Source organism: Leptonotus elevatus, chromosome 14 (assembly GCF_054856555.1).
Source record: "Leptonotus elevatus isolate MCC_2025b chromosome 14, RoL_Lele_1.0, whole genome shotgun sequence".
Classification (NCBI taxonomy): Eukaryota; Metazoa; Chordata; class Actinopteri; order Syngnathiformes; family Syngnathidae; genus Leptonotus; species Leptonotus elevatus.
The window spans coordinates 22,104,139-22,130,834 of record NC_141252.1 but is presented as its reverse complement, the minus strand read 5'-3'; the positions used below and the strand labels follow the sequence as shown (position 1 = coordinate 22,130,834).

The 26,696-nt window shown below is 38.8% G+C and overlaps 1 protein-coding gene across 9 annotated transcripts in view; it reads right to left on the bottom strand.

The window, feature by feature from the left end:
- ak7b (adenylate kinase 7b) overlaps positions 1-26,170 on the bottom strand; it is a 125,686-nt gene extending 99,516 nt beyond the window's left edge. For 7 of the 9 annotated variants that reach the window (XM_086094527.1, XM_086094523.1, XM_086094528.1 and 4 more), the window contains exons 1-6: positions 25,114-26,170; positions 24,886-25,041; positions 24,685-24,793; positions 23,809-23,903; positions 21,460-21,570; positions 6,662-6,745 (exon numbers count right to left, since the gene is read on the bottom strand). In XM_086094527.1, coding sequence (XP_085950653.1) covers positions 6,662-6,745; positions 21,460-21,570; positions 23,809-23,903; positions 24,685-24,793; positions 24,886-25,041; positions 25,114-25,191 — 633 coding nt within the window. In that variant the 5' untranslated portion in view covers positions 25,192-26,170. Of the gene's footprint in view, positions 1-6,661; positions 6,746-21,459; positions 21,571-23,808; positions 23,904-24,684; positions 24,794-24,885; positions 25,042-25,113 lie in introns of those variants that run through there. The other 2 variants (XM_086094521.1, XM_086094529.1) reach the window with 2 other exon arrangements.
- Positions 26,171-26,696: the final 526 nt, after the last annotated feature.

The window sequence follows — 26,696 nt, the reverse complement described above, 5'->3', positions numbered from 1 at the left end:
CGGTAAGGGATGCCGTCAAGCTGAAGAAGGAGTCTTATCGGGCCTTTTTGGTCTGTGGGACTCTGGAGGCAGCTGACAGGTACTGGCTGGCCAAGCGAAACGCGGCTTCGGTGGTCGCTGAGGCAAAAACTCGGACATGGGAGGAGTTCGGTGAGGCCATGGAAAACGACTTCCATACGGCTTCGAGGAAATTCTGGTCCACCATCCGGCGTCTCAGGAGAGGAAAGCAGTGCGCCATTAACACTGTATATAGTGGAGATGGGGTGCTGCTGACCTTGATGGGACGTCGTGAGTGAGTGGGGAGAATACTTTGAGGTCCTCCTCAATTCCACCGACACGTCTTCCCTCGGCAGGATCCTTGAGGGCGCAGCTAATGTACCGCGACGCCACCACAACTTGTTCACCACACAGTCGAGACGAGACCACACCAAGCACACAGCCAACAAGGCAATAATAACATAACATAAGGCAGGCCAGATAGAGCGGCATTATCATAATGGCTTAACGGCAGTCCAGCATGTTGCAGAATCAAAAACACAACGTACTAGTTAAGCAAATCGTTTGTGTCAAGCCATTTGCTAATGAAGTTACAGATTTATTCACAGATTTAAGGGGGATTCATTAAGACCCCATTGTTCCCGCGGCCGTCCGAATTGGCTTTTTGTCTTCTTTTTTTCCCTTTTTTTTTGAGCTGTACAAAGTGATGATTTACACAAAATTATATTAAATTACAGTCAATGTTGGGCAAGTTACCTCCAAAATGTAATATATTTCATATTACTAGTTACTTGCATTTGAAAGTAATACGTTTTTTTTTTTACAATATCACCAAGTTTTTAAATGATTTTTTATTTAAATCGGGGATTAATTTATGTAATCATGATTTTGATTTTGAGATTTTAAAATTAAAAGCCAAAATTAGCAACCATAGCTAGTAAAGTTAACTTGAAATGAGGACCTTTCCGTATATAGCATGGGGTATAATGTGAATATTTTTATATTTAGAATAATAATACAAATAAAATAAATACTGGATAGATGGTGATTTGTGGCACATATGTCATTTATAGGTAATTTGTAGACGGTCCCTCCAGGATTTCCCGGGCATTTTTTTATGATTGTTGCGGGCTTAAATAATCAATAATAGATAAAAGAAATTGCCAAATCATAGCCATAACTACTACTATATTTACTCCTCCGAATCATCAGCTTCCACTTGATCTCTCTGAAAGCATATACTTTTGTACACTTTCAAATATGAGAGTATGGTGATATATTTTCAGTTTATAATTCTACACATATAAAGACGTGTTTAATGATTAATTTACGTCAGAAAACTGCCCAGCTCAAGGCTTAACATGCATCCTTCACATACAAATGTCACTCCATCGCCTCCATGAGCGTGAGCATATTTCTTTCAATATTTTTTTGAGTGTTGGCGCTATTAATTACACTAGGTGAGTGTGTCGCTATGACTTACCGGTATCTTTATCGCTTTTATGGTGTTTGTTGAGTCGCAATATGGCTCTTGGTGGAACATGATTGTCAACAAATCGCTCCTCATGGCGGCCGTTTTTCGGCAAATCTCGACTATTATTTTTGATTAATGTCACTCTTGTCAAAGTTGTCAAACTACTTCCAGGCGATGACTTGGACTCTTTGCTAGAATGCTAAAATATGCTCAGCCTTAAGGTCCAAAAGGAAGAAAGATGACACGTCCGTCACGTTGTGACACGCTTCCTGTAGCACGTCCAAAATAAAAGCTCCGATACATTTCAGCTGTCAAGACACTTTTATTGTGACAAGGTCTGACAACAACAGTGCCTCTAACTGTGCTCAAATGACAATTTCAGAGCTAGTTACAGCACAATGTCTTGTCAGCTTACTTCGAGTCTTGAATCTAATAAATAAACGCAATAAGCAAACGCATTTCTCATACATTAAAGATAATGGCGTTTCAAATATGGGGAGAATAATTAGTTAGATTAGTCCGTTAATGAAAAAAACAACGGAGTTACCTAACGCAGTTAGTTTAAACGCCGTTATTCCCAACTCTGGTAAAGATGAGTTTATATTGCTAAATATCATGCTCCTCTTAACAGCAACAGTAACACAATTAATTTTTTTATGTATTAAAGTAAACTTGATCTAACAAGTAATAGTCATAGATAAAGTATAATTGATAACTAAATTGACACATGAAGTATTAAGTTGACATTTGTTGCAATATTAGAAATTCAGCCTTGCAGGCGCTTCATTTAATATGCACGGCAATGACGTGACGTAAACACAAGTAGACGTCTCCAACTCTCCATACGTCGCCTCATTTCCCTAAAACATTTCTACCTCCTCCTGCCTCCCTACTCTGGCAATATGAGATTGATCAGGCAAGGACTTACATATAAATTCAATTGATAAGGTGATCCCGACACCACGTATAACCATATGTACTTCCGCAAACCGGTGTCACATAACGTTGTGTTTTGGGTGTACGTCACGTAACGTTGTGCTTTGTGCTTAATGTGAACAAGTACATTAAAAATAAATATATGAATGAATTAATACATTAATAAAAATAAGTCAGAATTGGGCAGCACACCCTGCAGTGTGAACATAGCCTAATTATTTAATGTGGTGTGCGGTAGTTTGTCCAATTGACTTTCTTTAGCGTGATGTCATAGGCCTTTGGAGCTCTTCTCTTGGCCCAACACTACCAGAAATCCTGCCTAGGGTGCCAAGTTGCTTAGGAACGCCACTGGATTAACTCATAATACACTCTTTTCATTTCCTTTATTTAACCATTTAAAAAACTCTGAGATTAAAAATCTCTATTCCAAAAGTTATAACACCATAAAAACATACTACACAATATATATGCAAAATCCTAATCATATTTATATGAAATAAATTAAACAGCTAATTAAAAAAGAGTTACATTGTCAACATTAGTTTCACGTTCCTTTAAATGGTCCTCAGCCCTTATGATCATATCTAAATGTCCTTCAACAAGACACTGAACCTTAATTTGCTCCCAGCCAGACCTGATGAATGGGACGATTTTCTTACATGAAAAGGGAGCAGCATATTTGAAAGCTTTCTTACCCAGCTCTGTCTTGACCTTAGAAATATGATGCTGAGTAAAATTTACTACGTATCTGAAACAACAGCAATTTAAGGTGCAAGATATACCAAATATCTGAGTCTTTTAGAATTTGATTGGTTTATTTGAGCGCAAGTACTCGCATGCGCACCATGCACAAGCTTGACACAGAGGCTGCAGTTATGCCTTAGGCGAGAGGGGGCCCTAACCGGTCGCGATTAAAAAAGTGATAAACTCCACAAAGTACCGTAAAAGCCCCGATTATAAAATTATATGTGTGGCTTGTATCATAACTGCATGTCTGATGTTTTTAACAAACCAATCTGCATCAAAATCACAAAGGAATTGAATGAGTTCTAATGAATTTTTGGAGCCAAACACATGCAAGATGGTGGCTATATGTGCAGTATCGACAAGCTAAGATTTGCTCTATTGCTAATACTGTATATCTATAGTCTGCGCCGCTAGCTGGTATAGCAAGTAGCATGCAGGCTAAACCACGTTTATTCAAGAGTCTTTCCATGAGGACTATTTACTTGGGGTTTAAAACAGAGTGTGCAATAACCGACCCAGATTATACCATTACACAATACAATGCAATGTGAGATTCTACTTAAAGTACGGCATTTGAAAATTAGAAGAGCAATTATTCTGTAGATAGAACAATTAGTCAACAATGTGTGTGAATATGTTTTGAAGTTTAGTTTCCGGGCAATATGTCATATTATTAAATTCTGAATCCAACCGGAATTTGTTCATTGACGTAGGCACAATAGGCGAGTGATCATTTTAGTCCAGCCTGCACTAAATATCCATCCATTCCAGGGTTGGGTCGCAGGAGCAGCAACTTAAGCTGAGAAGCCTAGCTTCCCGGACCCCAGCCACTTCATCCAGTATTTCTGGTGGGGGTGGGGATGCATAACCATTTCCAGGTCAGCCGTAAGTTGTAGTTTTTCCAGTGTCCACAAAAAACATGTAGGCTGGTTGGGCGAACTTCCATGAACCCTCGAGGACCCTTTTCAGGGTGTAGAGCTGATACACAGTTGCACGGCCAAGACGAAAACTATACTCCTCCTCCTGAATCAGAGATTGACTTCTCAACAAGCCACCTCTCCAGCACACTTAAATAGACCATACCAGGGAAGCTGACAAATGTGATCTACCTGTAGTTGAAACACACCCTCAGGCCCCCTTTCTTAAAAATGGGTACCACCATCCCAGCCTGTCAATCCAGCGGCACATTTCCAAGCAATGTTACAGAGGCGTGTCAACCACAACATCCAGGAACCTCTGGGGCAATGCCACCGAGGATCTTTTAATCACCATGGTGACCTCAACCCCAGAGAAAGGAGAGCTCGCTTCAGAAGGCGTGTTGATGGAATTGAGGAGGTCTTCGAAGTATTCTATACACCGACTCACAAGGTCTTGAGTCGAGGACAGCAGTGCCCCATCCCCACTTTAAACAGTGTTGATGGTGCACTAGTGTCCTCGCCTAAGACGTCGGAAAGTGGACCAGAATTTCCTCAAGGCCATCCAAAGTTGTTCTCCATGGCCTCACCAAACTCTTCCCATGCTCAAGTTGTTGCCTCAGCGACCACCAAAGCTGAGTACAGCTTGGCCAGCCAGTACCCATCAGGAGTTTCTCGAATCCTACAGGCCAATAAGGACCGACAGGTCTCCTTCTTCAGCTTGACGACATCCCTCCCTCATGCGTCAATGAATAACGTAGCTAGCTGCGAGAACTAATGTGAATTGCAGGACACATTGATCATCGACACGTCGATTTATACATCCTGGCGTCTACTATAAAAAATAAAATCATGTGATTACCCCAAATTTTTTCCACATTGTTTTTGTGGGAAAAAGAGTCAAAATCAGTAAAAAAATAATAATATGTGTCCAATGACCATGGTCAGGATACCAATTAGGAAAGGATAACATTTAAATTTGCAATGCAGTAATAATCGTCATATTGTCAGTCCCTATCACTCATCTGCACGTCAGCCACCAAAGTTCCTCTAGTCTAGTCACATTACATAAACGATGCTTACATGTGCTACACTAATACCTAGATTAACGGGGGGGGGGGGGGGGGGGCTTGGTGGGGGAGAGAGATTGGTACGGGTGGCTGGGTGCTTGGTACGGGTGGCTGGGTGGGGAGATGCTGGGGGTTTGTGGGCGGAGGGGGCTGGTTTGTGGTGGGTGGCAGGTGTGGGGCGGTCATGGAGGGAGCGGAGGCTGTGGGCCGGTGGGGTGCCTGGTGGGCCTGCCGTGCACCGTTCTGCTGCGTTGGGATTGGGGCGCGGGCCGTGTTGGGTGGGGGGCGCTCCTGGGTTTGCTATCTGGCCGGTGGCTCCTGCGGGGACCGGGGGTTGGGCCTTGGCGCTGCCGCGACCTGGGGGGCCCTGGGGGGGTTGTGCTTGCTCTGTCCTGGCCGGGGTCGACGGCTCCCCTCTTTGGTGAAGGTTTTCATGCATGCCAGATCCACTACACCAGCATCTACCGAAATTCAAACACAATCTGCTTCTTCCTCTGGTCGTTGAATCGGTGGAGGCTGATGTCTGTGGATCTCACTCTGCTTCATCTATTTTTCCTTCCTTTCCTCAGTCTTTCCTTTGGTCTCTTGAGGTCTCCCTAATTTGTTGGAATTTAGATGTTTCTGGGGTTGGTGAAAGATTCTGGTTGGTAACCCGGTGGGTAGTAGGTGATGTCTGGTCAGTGCTGTATTTTACTTTTCTTTCTTTTCTTTGATCCTTCCTCGGGTCTCCTGACACATATCACGACTAGCTGGATTCTGAAGTATTCGGTTTAGGTGGGATTTTTAATGGGTTTTAGGTGAATTAATGAGCACACACTCACCCGCACATGCACATACTCGCGCACGCACACACCCGCACATACTCACGCACATACAAAAAAATGAGAGAAAAAAAAGAGAGAGAGAGCAATGATGATGACATGTCGAATCGGTAAGATTACCGAATGAACAATAATGAGCTCTGGGGAAAAAAAACGGAGAAGTAAGACAACCATATATGACAGACAGGGCATATGGTGCTAAAGGAAGGATAGCTTGTTGAAACTGGAGAATGTCAGTGTCAGTTGCGTAGAACGATGATTTGAGGGAGAAAAAAAAACCTTATCAGGTCGGCTCTTTTTCACATCTTTTTCAGCCCTCGAACACTCAAGCCATCTCCTTAATTAAACATTTGTATGTTCTTCGATGTCAATACCAGTGAATTTGGCACCACGCATATCATTCTCTGACAGAATTAGTAGATTTAGGACAGTAGACATCTCGCTAGTAGAATGTTTACATGCGTCTAGCATGACCGGCTAGCCGAGTTTGACCCCCTCGCTAGACTCATGAATATTAATTGAGTGTGATGAAGTATATCTTGCGGTACCCCATTGCAACTGACTCTTAAACGGGGAGGGGAGAAGGAGGAAATGAGAAGCCTAAATACACAGGAAGTATTAAACAGGCAATGCTATCAAGGCATCCATTGCAACCTTTTTTATATGAATAGGTTAAAGTAACAATAAGTTATAACCTCTCACTTTGAAAAAGAGATGAAAGACCTGTTCCCCCACTCCATACTGAAGTCCTGACACCACAACATATGTGGAAAACAATGCTCTGTCCTAAAAGTAAAACAAAAGGGGAAAAAAGGGGGGTGAAATCATGCAACGTTATTTGTAATGAAAACAATTCACAGTTCAATTATAAGGAATACAATTAAACTAGATGTACAATTCCTGGAGGAATTGCGTGTGAAACAATTTCTCCAGAAAGGTGCAGTTTTGTTTGATTGGGCGGTGTCTGGTGACTCAGTACTGAATGGTTTTCTGAGTACCCGATGCCCCCCCCCCCCCCCCAATAAAACAAAACTGCACATTTCAGAGTGACCTTTTATTGTGGGCAGTCTAAGGCACACCTGTGCACTAATCATGGTGTCTCATTATCACATATTTAGACTGGTATATGAACAATATTTGAGAGTATTTTTTGTGATACATATTATTTATATAAGAAGTGTGACGATGTGTATTGCTGCTGGTAACGCTGTGAATGTCTACACTGTGGGATAAATAAAGGTGTATCTTATCTTATTATTGTGTATGTAGAAGAAGTTTTAGATCTTTGAGTTTATCTCATAAAAAATGGGAACAAAAAGAAGTGTTGCGTTTATATTTTTGTTAAGTGTATTTTAATGTATGTGGAATGCTTGTGGAATGTTTACAATAATAATAATGTGAAATGGCATTGAATATAATGGATGTTGAATAATTGAACACTGATTATTACATCAAATTGGACTTGGACCAAAATCAGTTTCAAGCGGGATTCAAACACAGATCTCCCACACCCTAGGTATGTGCTTTAATTAACCACTCCACTATTGTGGACCTATAAAAATCAGTTACACGGTATGTAATTCTATTGAATAATGCAGTATAATACTGAAAGCTGTCGTTGAATTTGCAGATTGCCATGTTGAATGAGTGAATTTTTGTATTGAAAATATGGAATAGTATTGACAAAAATAATAATGTTTCACTTTCTTGGAAAAATGGCTGGGGTTAATGGATGTTACATAAGTTGACAATGATTATTATTTTAAAACCCAAGATACGAACCATAGTCTCCCAGTTGCTAGGCAAAAATTTATCCATCGAGCTAACTGACCTATTAAAAAAAAAACATGAAACTGCATATGAATAAAGTGAATAATACTGAAAGGTGTCATTGAAAATGCATGTGGATTTTATGGGTTTAATCTACATAAAATTTTTTAATAATGCATAATGATATTTAGTAGGGCTGGGACAATTCACTATCATGATCCAATCCGATACCTTGGTAGTGATCCGATATCTACTGCAATACTTATTTTTTGTGCCTTTTTTTTTGGGGTGGGTACTTAAATATTGACGTTATTAACCTTAACATGTGTAGTTTAAAAAAAAAGAAGGGATCATCCTGCCAGTATGGCCCATTTTTCACTCATAAACTCATTGTTTATTTTTTAATCAGGAAAGTGATATTTTAGCATGTATTTTCAATTTCATTCATCTGTTTTGGACTTGTGAATTGCATGACCCATTAACCATCGACACTTGGAAGTTGTTACGTATCTGTCTTCTTCTGAGCGTCGCTTCCCCATTGATCGAGAGTGGGGCGCCCCGCCGTTGGGCTGGGGCTGTTGCAGGCCGCTTCGGCTCCCGTTCTTCTAAGCGCAAAACCAGTGCTGGCCCGGCCCACGCGGATGCTGGTGGAGAGGACCCGTTCCCCGGCGTGCAGCCGCAACGCGGCTGCAGGCGGCCATCTCAAAGCCTCTCCCATTGAGTTTAAACATATTACAAAAACGGGGGAGCCCGCGGGGCACCATGCGGTGCGGCTGCCGGTAGAGTACGGTACAGCCCAAGTCTCGGCCCCCGGGCTCGGCCGAGGGGGCCACCTTGAAACCTGGACGAGGCGGCAGTGGATCCCTCACACCGCCGATCGCCTCCTCCTTCTGACCTGAGATCAGACGAGACGACCTGCTGAATTTAAGCACATTACTAAAAGGAGAGGACAAGAAACTAACCATTATTAAGCGGTAGCGGCCAGTGAAGAGGGAAAGCGCCGTTCGTTGGTTGTTCCCGGTCCAAGGCAAACATATTGGCCAATAGCTAGTAGGCTACACTCTTGTTAATCTCTTTTTTTGAGTTGCAGTGCTGCTCTCCCTCTGGGATTACCAGATTAACATATGGATGACTACTTGTAATGCAGCCGCGCTGCATGGCGCGCACACTGCACAGCAATGTATGGTTATCAATTAAGTTTCGCGATACCACTTTATGGATCAATACTGCGGATATATTGCCAAATGATATTTGGTCCCAGCCATACAATTTATTATATATGCATATCATTTAATGTCTTGTGTAAATGGACACATCTGCAATGTACAGTCGGAGTTGGGATTCAAACCCCCACCCCTTGGTCTCTGGACCACGCACTTTACCAACTGCGCTACTGGCGCAGTATCATAGACCTGTAAATGATGATGAGTGATATGTAAGGGAGTGGAATACTGAGTTGACTGTCTGTTCCATTGAAAATGAATGGGGAAATGTTTGATATAAAATGTTAAATTGTGCAAAATCTGTAAGTATGTGGAATGAGAAAAATAGTGGCCCGATTGGCATTAATTTTTGGACCATGTTAAGATTTGAACGGTGTTGTATGAGGGTTTTTAAAGAGGACTAAAAAGTGAGTAGAAAAATAAAAATAAAGAATAGGAACAACAGGAATGCTTTCAGCATTCACACAATAAAAAGTTTTCAATAATAAAGGATGTGCGAGTATGCACAGGTCCTACAAGTAGATATACAGTAAAACGTGTACACACCCCTTTTAAAAGTTTTTTTGTGATATAACGAGCTGACAATAAATCACTTCAAAACTTTTTCCAATTATCAATTTGAATGATCACCTATACAGTTCAACATTGAGAATTTTTTTTAAATGTTTTTTAGGGAAAGTATAGGTAACACTATAATAACGTTTTGTTTATTACACATTCATTAAAGATGAAGTCATTAGAACTCATATTAAACTAATAAATTGTAAACATGAAAGGATTAGGAATAAATAATTTACAAATTGTTAGCTAATAATTTGTAAATGCATTAACAAAAGATGAAGTCATGATGAGCTATTATCTGAACTCATGATGAACTAATAATTTGCAACTATTGGAGAGTTATGAACTAATAACTTGCAAATATTAACTAATGATTAACTCATGATTAAGAAATATCCATTACAAATCATTAAAATGCATAAACAAAATATAAAGTCATGTTGAGCAAATGTTAATTCATATTGAAGTACAGTAATTTGCAACTATTGAAGAATTATGAGCTAAATAATTTCCAAATATTAACTAATGATTAACTCATTGAAAAATGTGTCTGTGGTATTGACTGTAATACAAACCTTTTTGCAGATCCATTTCAACGTTCAATATTGGTGATTCCACCAATATTTGTAGGCTGTTATCATTTACAACTTATATTTTAATGTGAACAAATTCTCTGCAAATGCCTTACGACCTTTTGTTATCATGAACAAACTATATTTTCATATCAACAATTAATTTACTCATCTTTTTTCAACCCCTATTCTAAAGTGGCAACATATTATCATGTTCAAATACTTACCATGTTATCTGCTACTATTTGTATATCATGAACAAGTATATTTTCATGTCAACAACACATGGACCATTTTTCACCTGATATAGTGACCACACACATACAAAATGTTTCAAGTAACATTTTATTTGTAAATTTCCTCTAAATTTGAACAAGTCTTTAACTTCAGTATGTTTTACATTGCTAATCTAAAATCATAACATATTTTTCAGACAAATGGCTTTGAGGATAACAAAATGTGTACTACCTTTCCAGTAACAGTATCAACAACTTGAAAACAAAAAGGGTTTTGAACAGGCAGCCCTTTTAACTAACTAGTACAATGTAGATGTATGGACCAGTTTGGTTTCTTAGGTTCACCTCTAGGAAGAATTTATTTAATTAGAACCAATAAATCAACACATGTGCATGCACACACACAGACTGGAATCACGAATGTGTTAAATGGAGAGAACATTTATTTACACACAAACACAAAAATAATAAATCAAAAAATATTTACAATCCCTGCACAACTTACCTGCACACAACAAACTGGGCCCAAAATAATGACAAAATAATTGTTCCTCCAAATGGGCATTGTAATTGTTGTCATTGTGGTATAAACATCAAAGTTGTTTGTCAAAGTGATGAGTCAAAGTGCACTCTTGTTCAGTCAAGTCAACTGCAGTTCACAGGCCTACTACGACAGTGAGATAGGATCTTGAAAGTCCAGCTACTTGGAAAATGAGGCAGGCACAAGTTCAGATCAAGGGTTGCTCACCATCTCCCTCGTCATGGAGAACTCAAAATCCAGTTTTGACCTTTGTCAATGGTCAACAACCTAGCCTGTATTGACCATTCGCACCAACGTCACGTGATCACGTGACTGCCCGATGACGGACAGCGGAAGGAAATGATTGTTGAATGGAAGTGGACGTGACCTGGAGCGACTTAGTGACTTAGCGACTTTGCGACTGTTATTTTACAAATTAAAAGTTATTATTGCCCATAGAGCCATGGAATCTACTACTTCAACCAAAGTTCGCCTGTCAGTCGAAGTTGCACATTTAGTCGGGACTCTATTTACTTAAGTTGGAGATCGCTAGTTTGAAAACAGCCCGTTCAGTTGCCTGCAGTTTTTACCTATTTAATCAAATCGCCGACACAGCCGGAATTCACAGCGCACGACCTATATCATTATGTAGTCAATGCCGTCTTTTCTCCTTACACTGGGGCTGATTCGAAAGCTTGTCGCTGGCTGAGTCTCTGGGACGAGATTCTTTGATCACACCGGGGACAATATACCTCGTAATGCAAAGGTAAAACCTGTTTATCATGCTAACTGACTTATTTTTACATAGTGCGTTCTATATTGAAACGCTGTGATGATGTTATATTACTATATTTACTTGATGCATGGAACAAATGTCTATCGTAGTGGCAAGCTATGCAGTAATTTCATGAATATGACTCCGGCTCCAGAGTGAAAAACTCCAAGCACAAAGACGAAATCCCCCATTATTAAACAGTCAAATGCACTTAATAGTTTTGAAGAAGGTGCATTTTAAAACTAAGCTGTGTGTTCGTGCAGTTGGAGTGGACGCTAACTATCTGGCTCGTTAATGTGATTTGAAACACGCAAAACAATAATAGTGTTTATTGACATGTTAATTTTCTTTTCTTTTCTTTTTTCCCTTTTGAGAGAGCTCAGTATTGTTCATTCGGTAATTTTACCGATTGGACATGTCATCGTCATTGCTGTCTCTCTTTTTTTTTCCTTTTTTCTTTATTATTTAAGTATGTGAGTATGTGCATGTGCGGGTGTGTTTGTGTGCTTGTGTGTGTGCTTGTGTGTGTGCGTGTTAGTGTGTACTCACCTAAAACCTGTTAAAAATCCCATACCGTTCACCTAAACCGAATACTTCAGAATCCAGAAAGAGTTGTGAGGTTGTCAGGAGACCCGAGGAAGGATCAAAGGAAAGTGAAATCCAGCACCGACCAGACATCACTACTACCTACCGGGTTACCAACTAGAGTATTTCACCAACCCCAGAAACATCTAAATTCCAACAAATTAGGGAGACCTCAAGAGACCAAAGGAGAGACTGAGGAAAGGAAGGAAGGATAGATGAAGCAGAGTGAGATCCACAGACATCAGCTTCCACCGATTCAACGACCAGATGAAGAAGCAGATTGTGTTTGAATTTCAATAGATGCCGGTGTTGTGGATCTGGCATGCATGAAAACCTCTACCAAAGAGGGGAGCCGTTGGCCCCGGCCAGGACAGAGCAAGCACAACCCCCCAGCGCCCCCCAGGCCACGGCAGCACCAAGGCACAACCCCCGGGCCCCGCAGGGGCCACCGGCCGGAGAGCAAGGCATTCAAGTCACTAGATGTGTCTTGTGTAGAAATGAGACCTACCATTTCGAGCTGCTCGCCTGCTTGAGACCACACCCTTGAGAGAGTGAGCTGACAGACAGGTGCTGCCTTAGAGAAACACAGAGTGAATTAAACCAAAATTAAATGATTAAAAGCAATCGCAATGGCGATTGTACATGTCATGTATTGTATCAGCGGCAACTTAGTTGGAAATAGTGTGTTGAGTTTTCGATCGTCTTGTTTTGGTTATGTTTTTTTATTAAATGTTCTGTGTACATTTTATTTGAAATACATTTGGAATAGAATGAAAAAAATATCAAGCTGCTTCTGTTAAAAGGAATTCTGTATTCATAGATTTTTCAGTTACCAAAATGTATCTGTTGGTAGAAATGAAAATACTTTTTAATTTCATGTTTTAAGAAATTGTTTATTTTTTTTAATCATAATTCCTGTTTGATTTAATAAGGGGTTAGATATTAGATATTGAATATATGCCTATATGATAATCAATGTTTGATCAGTATACAGTATACTGCATACAGGTTAGGTTGTTGACCATTGACAAAGGTCGAAACTGGATTTTGAGTTCTCCATGTCGAGAGAGATGGTGAGCAACCCCTGAACTTGTGCCTGACTAATTTTCCAGGTAATTGGAACTTTCAAGATCCTACCTCACCGTCGTAGTAGGCTTGTGAACTGCAGTTGACTTGACTGAACAAGAGTGCACTTCGACTAATCACTTTGACAAACAACTTTGATGTTGATACCACAACACTGAGAACAATTACAATGTCCATTTGGAGGAATAATTATTTTGTCATTATTTTGAGCCCCAGGTTGTTGTGCGCAGGTAAGTTGTGCAGGGATTGTAAATATTTTTGATTTTTGTGTGTGTATGTAAATAAATGTTCTTTCCATGTAACACATTCGTGATTCCAGTTGCTTATTGTGTCTGTGTGTGTGTGTGTGTGCATGCACATGTGTTGATTTATTGGTTCTAATAAAAAAAATAATTCCTAGAGGTGAACCTAAGAAACCAAACCGGTCCATACATCTACATTGTACTAGTTAGTTAAAAGGGCTGCCTGTTCAAAACCCTTTTTGTTTTCAAGTTGTTGATACTGTTACTGGAAAAGTAGTACACATTTTTGTTATCGTCAAAGCTATTTGTCTGAAAAATATGTTATGATTTTAGATTAGCAATGTAAAACATACTGAAGTTAAAGACTTCTTCACATTTAGAGGAAATTTACAAATAAAATGTTACTTGAAACATTTTGTACGTGTGTGGTCACTTTATCAGGTAAAAAATGGTACATGTGTTGTTGACATGAAAAGATACTTGTTCATGATACAAATAGTAGCAGATAACATGGTAAGCATTTGAACATGATAATATCTTACCACTATAGAATAGGGGTTGAAAAAAGATGAGTAAATTAATTGTTGATATGAAAATATAGTTTGTTCATGATAACAAAAGGTAGTAAGGCATTTGCAGAGAATTTGTTCACATTAAAATATAAGTTGTAAATGATAACAGCGGAATCACCAATATTGAAAGTTGGAATGGATCTGCAAAAAGGTTTTTTCAACATGAATTCACAATTGCCCATCATAACTTAATTTTTTACTTATGTATTTTAATTATTATTAATGGTATTTCTGAATCATGAGTTAATCATTAGTTAATATTTGGAAATTATTTAGTTCATAATTCTTCAATAGTTGAAAATTACTGTACTTCAATATGAGTTAACATTTGCTCAACATGACTTTATATTTTGTTTATGCATTTTAATGATTTGTAATGGATATTTCTTAATCATGTGTTAATCATTAGTTAATATTTGCAAGTTATTAGTTCATAACGCTCCAATAGTTGCAAATTATTAGTTCATCATGAGTTCAGATAATAGCTCATCATGACTTCATCTTTTGTTAATGCATTTACAAATTATTAGCTAACAATTTGTAAATTATTTATTCCTAATCTTTTCATGTTTACAATTTATTAAATCAATATGAGTTCTCATGACTTCATCTTTAACTAATGTATTACAAATGGTTAATTAACAAACGTTATTATAAAGCGTTACCAAAGTATAAATTAACAACTGAGATAATGAGGTTGCACAAGTTTGCACACCCTTTCAAAACTGACTCGTGTTCAGAATTAAACAGTGACATTAAACTCATGTTCAATGCACCATGTGAAGTTCCTCTGATTAACCCTATGTAAAGTTCAAATGTTGTAGTCATCTTTTCCTGACATTTTTTTTAACTTTCTAGCCAAAACCTGAAGGTTTTGTGCTAACACTGTTATATGGAACTGTTACTTACTCCATCCACCTTGACTAAGGCCCCAGAAAAACAGCCCCAAAGCATGATGTTGCCACTGCCATACTTCACTTAATGTATAGTGTTCTTTTGATAATGAGCAGCGGTGTATTTTACCCAAACATACCTTATGGATTTATGTCCACAAAGATCAATGATCAACAGACCAGAATCAATTTTTCCACACTCATTTGACAGATTTCTAGTGCTTTTGCCAAATGTAGGCAGGTTTGTAAGACAAGGCTTCTTCTGTCTTGCCACTTAATTCCATGGCCTAGACCAGCAGTCACCAACCTTTTTGAAACTGAGAGCCTCTTCTTGTGTACTGATAAATCAAAGGGTGACCAGATTGATACGCTCTGATCTGAAATAATATGCAAAAATTACCTTTAATAAGGTAAATAATGTGAGTATTATATGTAATATTATTTTAAAAATGTATATTAATTCACTCATCTGTAAACCGTCATCTTAACATGGTGGAGGGGTTCATATGTCCTAATGATCCTGGGAGCCACAGTATGTTGTCTGGGGCTTTATACATGTTTCGCCCATGGCAAAAAGGACAAAAAATCCAGTTTTCAAAATACTATATGATGGGGGCGGGCCCCCAAATTTTCACTTTCATATTTCCTTTGCCACTAAAGAGGAAATGCTTAACAACTTATGTTCATGCTCCAGAAAATCCCAATTTCATATGTACGTTAATAGTCACGTTCTGAAGGTATCTATATGACAATATTCGGTAAAAAATGTAGCGCCTTTTTTTCATTTTTTTTTTTTTCATATGCTACGCTGAGCCCATACAACGGATGCAGTTCAAAATTTGTCAGAAAAGCTTTAAAAAGGTAACCATGCCTCAGGTCAAATATACTGACTTTTGGGCAAAGGACGTGGCTATTATGGTGCTGCAAATTCTTATGATTGACTGTGACAATATAAGCTGCTGTAACTTGACCTATATGATCTTATTTTCTCAAAATGTCACATATTTGATGACAGTCCAGACTTGAAGACATTACTAACTTATTTTTCATCGTAGTAGTACAGCCACCTACTGGCTAAAGGAAATACATGTTTTTTATTTTATGTTGATCTCCTAGCGGGTTAATTAGATCAACCTCATATTTGCTCGAGTGTTAAGGCCTTCATGGTATTGAAACATGTGAATTGCGATTGGCTGGCAACCAGTTCAGAGTGTATCCCGCCTACTGCCCGAAGCCAGCTGGGATAGGCTCCAGCGCCCCCCGCAACCCTTGTGAGGACAAGCGGTTAAGAAAATGGATGGATGGATGGATGGATGGATGGATGGATGGATGGATGGATGGATGGATGGATGGATGGATGGATGGATGGATGGTATTGAAACATGACCTTTTTATTTTTTCCTGAAACGCTGTTGCCGTGGAAATTCATTGTTTGCCCCAAAAAAAAAGGAGGCTGATTTTGAAGGTTTTAACATGGATGAAAATTGGCACACTAATCACACCTGGCACATAAAAAAAAATCCACATGTAAAGGTGCCATTCTCAACAAATTTACATTCCAGTTTGCCAGTACCCCAACGTGCAAGTAGCTCAAATTGGCCTAGTTAAACTTGTGTTTTCAATGAAATTTCCTTTCCTCAAAATTAAAAGATTAAAATGAATATGATAAAGAAATAAGGGTAATGTAATAACGAAATTGCAAGAGGCTTGAATTATGGAGGTAAATATGGTGCAAAACTAACTTGTAAAAAAAAATTGTACCTGTAGAAAAAAGTCTAAATTTGTATCTGTAAAAGTCGTGATTTGTACCTGTAAAAAAAATGTGTACCTGTAAAAAAAAAATGTGTATCTGTAAAAAAAATGTGTACCTGTAAAAAACAAATTTGTATCTGTAAAAACAAATTTGTACCTGTAAAAGTCATGATTTGTACCTGTACAAAAATATTTACCTGTACAAAAAGTGTAAATTTGTATCTGTAAAAGTTGTGATTTGTGATCTGTAGAAATGACAACTTGTAGTCAAAAAAGTCGCCACTACGAGTCACAAGTGTTTTTTCTGCTGCTGTCCAGTCACGTGAGTTTTGCACCATATATCTCGCTGCAAAGGGTGCAAAACTTATTTGTACTTGTAGAGCGCCGTGATTTGTAAACACCTAAACAGTGCTTTACTTCTATAAAACACTAACACCAACAATGAAAAAGTGTTTTTTGATAGCAAAATACGTTTATTTACATTCAACAGTGTAACAATTTGACAAAACAATTTGGCAAACTATTTACAAATTTGTGCAACTGTGGTACAATTGTGTGGATTTTTCAACTCCACAGTTTTTCTTTTTGTGTGGTTTATTGTGTAAAACTCCCCTGCGTGCAAGGTGACGCAGCAGGATTTGCACCACAGATTAGTTTCACTGCGATTGCCCCTTCACGTGTAGACCCTACAACACTTTCTTGCCGGCCTTTTTTTCCGGGGAGTAGCAGGTATATACTGCAATGTGTGTTTGGCCATGTTGTCATCAAGTCTACTCTCAGGGTCATGATACGGTGACCTGGTGTTAAGTCTGGCTTCCTCATGTCCTTCAGTTCCTATACTGGGTGGTAAGAGATGTTCTGATCCATCTTATCCACTCCATTCATGGTGGCATCGTAGTCCAGAACCAGTGTCTTCTCCGTGATCAGACTGTACCCACTCCTCCGATAAATATGCATTGGACTCGGGGTACTCTTCATCGTCCGATTGAACGTCCGCCTGTGCAGAAGTGCTCGGTTGTGCACCACGTTTTCCGCCGTTAGCATCGCTAGACGGTGAGGCTTTACGACGTGATCGAAGCCGCCGCCTCAACGCTTCCAACTTCGGCGTCAACCTCGGAGTCACCATCATCATCATCAATGTGCTCTTTAGCATTGGTCGATGCTTTTCGTCTTTGAAAAAAATGCTCAAGCGTGAGCTGCTTGCAACCGGTCGCCATTTTCGCTTCCTCAGCCATTCTCCCCTCAACACTCTAGCTCCGCCTCCCGTCTTCTACTACTGACTCCTACCCGATCTTGTCCAAAGAGAGTCATCGCTGCCATCTAGTGCCCATAAATAGTCATTATACTAACTCAATCTGCTTGATACTTTCAGCACAGCTGGCCAAGGCTTTCCTCCACCCGTTTCCCAAAAAAAACATAGTGAACGTCTTTTAACGTCTTTGCCGGCACTCATTTGGATTTTACTAAACGTTATTAAACGTTTTTGGCGGTCAAAGAGTTAAGATGTGACAAAATTGACGTTTTTTTCTGGCTAACAAGATAAAGCTAAACGTTTAACTGATTACGTATAATGTCAGTGGCTGTGTTTTGATAATGACCCAGCTAGGAAGCTATGATTATTTTTTATTGTATGAATATGCTAACCCAACCATTCTGTTTGCACAGCTGCCAGCATGCAGTTAATCAAAGCTACTTCTTGATCCATCTCTAGACGGTTGCACATGGTGTGACGTCAAACCTGCTTCAAAGTGGCTGTGAAGTCCAACAAATGAGAATCCTTGATACACTGGTTACTGTTCTGAGAGAATTGCACTGCAATCACCTTTGGGAAAGTGAAGAAATTATGCTTTCTAAATGTCTTCCAATTTTGAGTTTGAAATGTTAAAGGAGTACAATTTAATCCATATTGAGAGTTATTTGAAATAGTCAGATCAAATAACAACATGTATCATTCAATAAACAAGATTGTGCATCATTTGAAATGTTTTATTTGATGTCCAGAAGAGCCGTTTCTGCATCCATCCAAGACGAGAACAGTATTATTCTCACAAACAGAACAAAAGTTATTGATGGAGTTGTATAAGGAATTCAAGACTCACCAAAAAAGGCAATACTGCTGCTATCAATAAGACGAGGGAAATATCATTGACAAAACAAAAAAAAAAACGACAGACTAAATATATAAGTTATAATTGTTTCATGTTAGATGTGTATTTCACATTAATCGTGTTATTAATTTAATGTAAAGCACTTCAAATTGACCTACATATTCATTCTTCACTGTTACATCTCAACAGTAGCCAAAAGCGATCATGGCAACAAGTCGGCAAGTAGCCTATAACAATATATATAAAAAATAAGACTAAATGGGTGTTGAGCTGTAAATATATGTTGCCAATTATTGTAGCCACCAGAAAAAAAGACTAAGACCACTGCCACAGGTGGGGGAGGGGACCACCGCCTGCTACATTCTTATCAGCAGAAGATCTGCAAAATAATTTTCCATAATCCGGCTTGATAGATACCCCCAGGTGTCATCTCCTGTCTCTTGGCTGCTTGCTGATGGAGTGGCTCATCCTTTTCACTGATGCTTCAGCAGTGTCTCCAGCAGTTGTCTCCACCTTTTGAGCAATATTTTGAAACTTATGAGATTCTCATTTAATTAAAAATAAATAAACTAACATTTGACCTAGTTACTTTTGTTAAATTAGCTAGGTGACAGTGACACTGCTCACATCTTAGTGATACAGATAGACTAGCATTTCAAAAGCAGAATAGCCAATATTTAAATAATAGTAATGTTAAATTGGAAAATGTAACTCAAGTAGAAATTAAAAGCGCAGAAAAAATACTTGCACAAATATTTGAGTACTGTGAGTGATGAGTAAACTAAGAGTGTAAGAGCCTGTTTTTTTTAAACTCTTTGCAAAGCATTCATTGCAAAAATACTGACATTTATCAATAAATTGTAATATTTAAAATAAAATGATTAAATACAGAGGATAAAGGTTTTAGGTTAAAATACCTGTAGAGGCTTAAAGATCCACTCGCAGTAAAAACGTTTTGTTTTCATTTTATTATGATAGTAAGAGTACAGATGCTTAAATATAATGTTAATCAAATACAAGTAGCTGAGTACTGTCCACTTTTGGTTATAGGTTTAGGTTATCTTGTAAAACATTCAATAGGGTTCTGTAGCTCTATAGTAATTTTCACATCTAAGCACTAAGCAGCAGTTTGAGTTGAGGTACTTTTTTAGATATATTTTTTTTACAGGTACAAGCTATTGATCGTATGTTTACACTGGTAGGCTTCAAATCTTGAAATAAAAATCGTGACTTCAATGTGTTCAGTTTTCGTGACAACATGAGATGAGCTAGCTAGCTAGCACCGGATTACGAGCTATGTTCGTACAATAAATCTTACCTTCATACTAAAACTTCTTTCTTTCTGCCCACTTGGAGTGCTCTGCATGTCAATCAACGTTTAAGCTGTTCCACACAGTGTTTGTATATTGAACCATGTTGAAATGTTCACGCCTGGGACGTCCTCTTCTTCCAAAATGACGCGTAAACTGGTGTGGCTACTCTGTTTGGAATTGCGGACTTGTGCATGGGCGTCATTTGAGTTCAACCCACTGTCGTTCACTCAACCAATGAGGTTGAGCTTTAGCCCGCCCAAATCCTCCAGAACCCGCCCTCTTCTTCTACGAGTACAAATCACGGCGCTCTACGAGTACGAATCAGTTTTGCACCATTTGTAGCGAGAGATTTGGTGCAAAACTCACGTGACTGGACAGCAGCAGAAAAAACACTTGTGACTCCTAGTGGCGACTTCTTTGACTACAAGTTGTCATTTCTACAGGTACAAATTTACACTTTTTGTACAGGTACAAATCACGACTTTTACAGATAAATTTAGACTTTTTTTCTACAGGTACAAAAATTTTTTACAAGTTAGTTTTGCACCATATTTACCTCCATATTGAATTCCATGATATTTTGTGTTCAGCGTGCAGGGATGAATAGGCATGAGGTTGAGTTTTGAGTGGTTGAGTAGTTCATAGTTGAACGAATACTAAGAAAGTGGTAAGGATACAGTAGGTGACTAGATAGATACACTGCTTTTTTATTGTGTTTTACAGTTTTTTTCCCCCCACAAGATTGTGTTGATTGTGTCATATACATTTTTGAAACAAGTTTTGGCCCATTTGGGCCAGCCTCTGTAGCATTTTAGTGGCCCGATGAAGTGCCATAGTGGCCACTCGCCTGGGGGCCACCGCTAATCAGACCCTAACATGATTGGTAAATTTTGAACACAGACACATACAAACAGTGTGTTCACACTTGTGCAACTGCAAACCATTAAGTCAGTCTTTTTATTATTATTATCATTATTATTTCACATTCAATATAACGGTGGAAAAAGTTCTGAAATTATTCATCTTCGTCCCTTTTTTTCATACCACAGAAACCTATAATTAGAATGGGGGTGTGTACATTTTCTTTTGTTCCATGTATGTATGTATGACCATGTAACTTTGTTCACAAATCATCTCGTGAAAAAAAATTGTAGTAGTAGTAGTATTAGCAATAGTAGCAGTAGTAGTAGCAGCAGCTGCAGCTACCCAGGCCGAGTGAGTTGATGTACTAAAACCACATATTTATGATCCAATATACATAAAAATATATATGAATTTTTTTTTAAACGCACCATCTTGCCAAGTTTGGCAACCATTTTCTCCAGTTCAAGGTGCTTCTGAAAGTTTGGATGAGGTTTCCTTCTTCTAAAATCATCATCTGTAAAAGGAAGCTCCAGCTCATCCTATGACAGAAAATAAAAGGGAGGTCACTTTGAGACATTATTATGGCAACACGTACAGCATACAGGAATGGGCAAACACACTGGACTTTACATATCTCAGTTCCTGTGTGGGTAACACTACGCTTTACTCCCAAGCAAAAATTTAAAAAAATCATTACATTAACTCTTAACGAGAAGCGCTGTTGACATCAATTGCCGGAAACTATGTTTTTTTTATGTAAATAGGGAGAAGAACGCCTTGGCCAGCTGTGCTCTCAGTATCAAGCTGATCAAATACTGCAATGACTAACTATGGTCAATAGATGTTCATGATGACTCTTTTGGACAAGATCCGATTTAGTCATTGGGAGAAGAAGAGAGGCGGAGAGAGAAAGTTAAGGAGAACATGGCAAAGGAAGTGAAAACCAGGGATTACAGTATAAGCAGCTCACACTTAAGAATTATTTTTGTTAGAGGTACCAGTATTGTCACAAAAGACACCATCAATTACTGAGATTGAGATTGGTTTATTTTAAAGGGGACAGTGCAATTTCACAAAACACTTGGTTAAACATGGTTTTAAAAGCCAGAATTAGCCAGACAGCTATTTTTCATCTGTAGTCCCCTGGCCATAATGTAAAAGAAAAATATATATAATTTAAAAGACTATTTAAAGGAATACATCAAACTCGTAAGTCACTAGATAAGTCTTTCACAAATAGTGCAGTATGCAGTACAGTATAACAAGTAACAATACTGTAGTTAAGAAACACACAATAAAATTCTCATTCACAATTTTCCCCTTCGCGTCAACACTAGGACCCAGGGGCGTGGCGCATTGCCGACCCAGGGGTGAGATTTTTCAGCACATTGCCAATCAGACAAACATTTATGCACGTCAGTACATTAACACTACGACACTACATCAATAAGACAAGCATTCATAAATCCTGGACTGTGGATGAGATTGAGACCACATTCTTTTTTAAACCAAATGAAGTCAAGAAACAGGTACCAGAACATCTGGCGTTTCCACCATTTCAATAAAAATTTGTCACACAATCCAGATGACAAGCTTCACAAAATCCACCCGGTCTTCAGATACATTGTGGCCGAATTCAAGGAACTGTTCCAACACAGCAGGAACATTTGCATCAACAAAGGAATGATGAGTATTGGCATTCGATGATCCCGAAAGTAAAATAGATTATAATTTGGCAAAACGTGATAGATTACATGGCTCCTACAAAAAAAAAAAAAAAAAAGGCATCCCAGTGAAACAAGGCTGTGATGCAAATACTGCACTGTCCTCTGGCATGTAGAAGACCGTTGACTGTTTCATAGTTGAAATTAGGGCTGGGCGATATGGCCAAAATATAAAATCTCGATATTTTCAGTCATTCAGGACGATTACGATTTTAATCGATTTTAATCTAATGGGGTAGATACCACGGACTTCCGACTTCTGGGATTAACACATCAGCGCCGTTTCCGGGCACTGCTGTCCGCGTTCCAACACTCGCACCACCCAACCACGTGCTCCCGCACCACCCAACCACGTGCTCCAGTCGGAAGTCCCGCCTCCTCCGTGGCATATAGTCCATAAACCCAACAAATGTTTATTTAAAGGTTTCATTTATTCAAAATTAATTCCTGTGCAAAATGTTCAGACAACAATGTATGCTGATTCTAAATAAGTTTTAACATAAACTTAACATTCATAGTTAGCAAAATGACAACTCACAATAAGATCTCGATGTAACAGAACATAAGCAGCATGTCTGGTTGTACGTTTCGCCTAGAGCTAAAAAAATGAATACAAATAAATTGGGAGACGTATGTAACAGCTAAGACCTACAAAAAAAGTTTTTTAAAAAAAGAGTCAACGGAAGGCCGCCATTTTCAAAAGAAAAAGAAAAAAAAGACATACCAAAAAAAAAAAGAGCAATGATGATGACATTACCGAATGAACAATACTGAGCTCTTTTAAAAAAAATAAAAATAAAATAAAAAAGGGAAGGCCGCCATTTTAATTTTACTTCGGAATTCTGGGTGTTTTATCTAGTCATGATTAGGGTGATGTTTAGGCTGTTGCCATGGTGCTGCCTGGGTGAAAACATGAAACTTGGCACACACATCAGGCCTTGCAAAATCATTGATATTTTAGAGGGTCGTGAGGCCCTTTATAGCTGCTCGCAGCTTCAGTTTCCTCTGTATTACGTGGAGAGCAGACATAAGAACGGTTTACAAAATACCTACCGAATTGATTGGCTCACTGCACGCCCAAGTCATCACTGTAGAGATGAGGATAAACGTCTTTTGCTGCTGAAAATTATTTTTTTCGGCATGGAGGGCTGCAATTACACAAAACAGAAAACAACTCTTGTAATTTTGCTTAGCCTTTCCAGGTGCTGTGCAATCAATTGTGTGAATTATTTTCAAGACTGGAATTTACTTCAAATAACAATTTCAATGTTGTACTGTTCGCATACACTCAGATGCTGTGTTCAGTGGAGTAGTGCCTGCAAGGATATGATTCATAAATTTTGATATGGTGTATGCCTATATGAATTTCATGTACATATGCTCAGGTCCGGACAAGCGAACTGGGCGGGTCACCTAGGGCGCCATCTAGTAGAGGGGGTGCCAAATTGCAGGGCAAAAAAAAAAAAATTGCAATGAAAAGGTCCAAGCCCTCAGATGGTGCATTAAGAAAGGGGGAGAAGAAAAAACGGGCCCAGGGTAGAGGCATGTATGTCAGTCAGACATCAATGTCTATTAAAACAAACATTAAAATAGCGTTAACTTCTTAGCTTGCTTGTAACATCTTTACTCCACCATTACATCCATGCTACCCTGTGCACCAGAGCGAGACAAAGCTTGCTGGCTTTAAAATAAAGCTGTCAATCCAGTCATTTATACAAGATAAGAATTGCGTCCTGGTTTAATGGAAACTAATACATAGTAAAGTGTTATATATCTATTAGTGGTGCAACGGATCACAAAAGTCACGTTTCGGATCGGATCACGGATTTGAGTCAATTATCGTGTGTATATATATATATATATATATATATATATATATATATATATATATATATATATATATATATATATATATATATATATGCCTACCTGTAACTGCCCAGCGGGCTTCCTCTACCTGCTCAGAATGCTGAGTAATGTTATAGATGATGATGTCACATTCCATCAGTTTTTGAAGAATGCTTTCCCTACTTGGTCGCTTGCAATATAAAAAATAGAAATAGGGTTATTTAAGTCACTTTTTCAGTTTCTGGGTTTATTATTTTGTGTTGAAATTAAGTCGGTACTTACAATGTATGCTTCCGACACATATGGTGTGATCTCCTCCAAAACATCTGAAATCGTTCCAACGACCTTGTAACTTTGCGACCCAGTGTCGCTTGATTTAGATGTCCCACTGTCTTTCTCAGCCGAGCAATCAGCTTCAACCGTATGTTTAGAAAGACACTGTCAGAAGAAACACGTTAACGACACACATTTCCCGACGATGTTTTAATTACTCATTCCAAAAGGTTTTACCTTTGCAATACATTTAGATGTGAATGAGTCGATATCGTTGATAAAAACTCTTCTCTGTGCCTGAGTAAATTTGTCCATCTTCTTGTCGACGAGAAATTACAGCAAGCGTCCGGGTTTGTTTTATTTTTGTTGCCAAGGGAGAAGTCAAAAAGGCAAGAATTATGACGTGACGGTCAGAGTGTATTCCTGCAGCCTGGAGCTATCACCGCTGATGCGAGCTCGACGGCGGAAGCTCGGATTAATTCCAAAATAAAAGTACAGAAAGTTTATTCAATTTCAAAAATAAAATTAAGTATAACGCTCATGCGTACGTCGATTAACAGAGGCTTTTGATCTCGAACGAAAGCGCCAGCAAATATTTTAATTAAATAACAGCGAAATAGAGTCAAACATAGATGTATATTTATATTTAAATGTGCACAATGGCTCTCTTCTGCCCGTCACCGAGTCAAACAAACGTGCGACGATTTACCCAAGTATCACATAGAACTCTTCTTAGTGTAAGCACTGCACGCAACAGTCACAAGGTGCGTTTCCATTACCCTCAGTTTTGCGCATAAGGCAAGTTGCGCAAAAGCAAGCTGATAATGGAAACACATGATTTTCAAAGCAACTCTCAAATATCGCAAAAAAGTTTTTACGCTCTCAAAAGGTGTTTTTTTAAACATGTCGAAATGGAAGTATTTTGATAAAGAGTAATGGAAACACTTTTTGCACATTCCATAGTCATATGACCCCCGCCTGGTCACGCAGGAAATAAAATAAAAGGAAGTACGCGGCCACTCGCTTTAGCATCGGAACAAGTATTTTTACGCACAAAGCTATTCAGTTATGGAGCCAACGCATGTCCCATATTGTTGCATGAGAAATGGCCGTTGCCCCTGGCAACGAGCGACATACGGCGCACATCGTTGTTGAAATCCATCCGTCCGCACCATAACACGAGTTATAAGTTATAAACAAATGGCCGAATCCGTGCGATGAGGGGAGGGAGATGTTTTTAAAGTAATATTAACAACTCCGGGCGTCTGTCTGTCTTCTGTAAACATCATGAGCAGCTCCTACAGAACTGCAAGATCGCGCGAGACGGGACATTACGAGAATTGCGCCTCAATGTGTCCGCGGAAATGCTGTCAAGTGGAGCACTTACGTGAAAATACGGTTAATCTAATACATGAATGGGGCGGCAGGTAACGACTCTAGTGAGCCCAATGTAGCGGAGTAAGAGTAGCGTTTCTTCTTCACACATCTACTCAAGTAAAAGTAAAAAGCATTGTGTGGTAAAACTACTCTAGGTACAACATAAAACACAACAATAAAACCAATATGTTAAAAAGTAGCAAACGGTAAAACCAATTAAAAAGAAACACTAAATAAAATAAAACAATCATAAAAATCAAAGTTGATATGCCTTTCTGAAAAGGAAGGTTTTAAGTACTTTCTTTAAATAAATAAAAAGTCCACCGTCTGAGGGCCCCAACATACATAACGATTTGATAAAATTACTTTTTTGTCTCATAAACTACAGCACATCGTTAGTTTCGGATTTAGGCAAAAGACAGTTACAATAGCCTAAACATTCA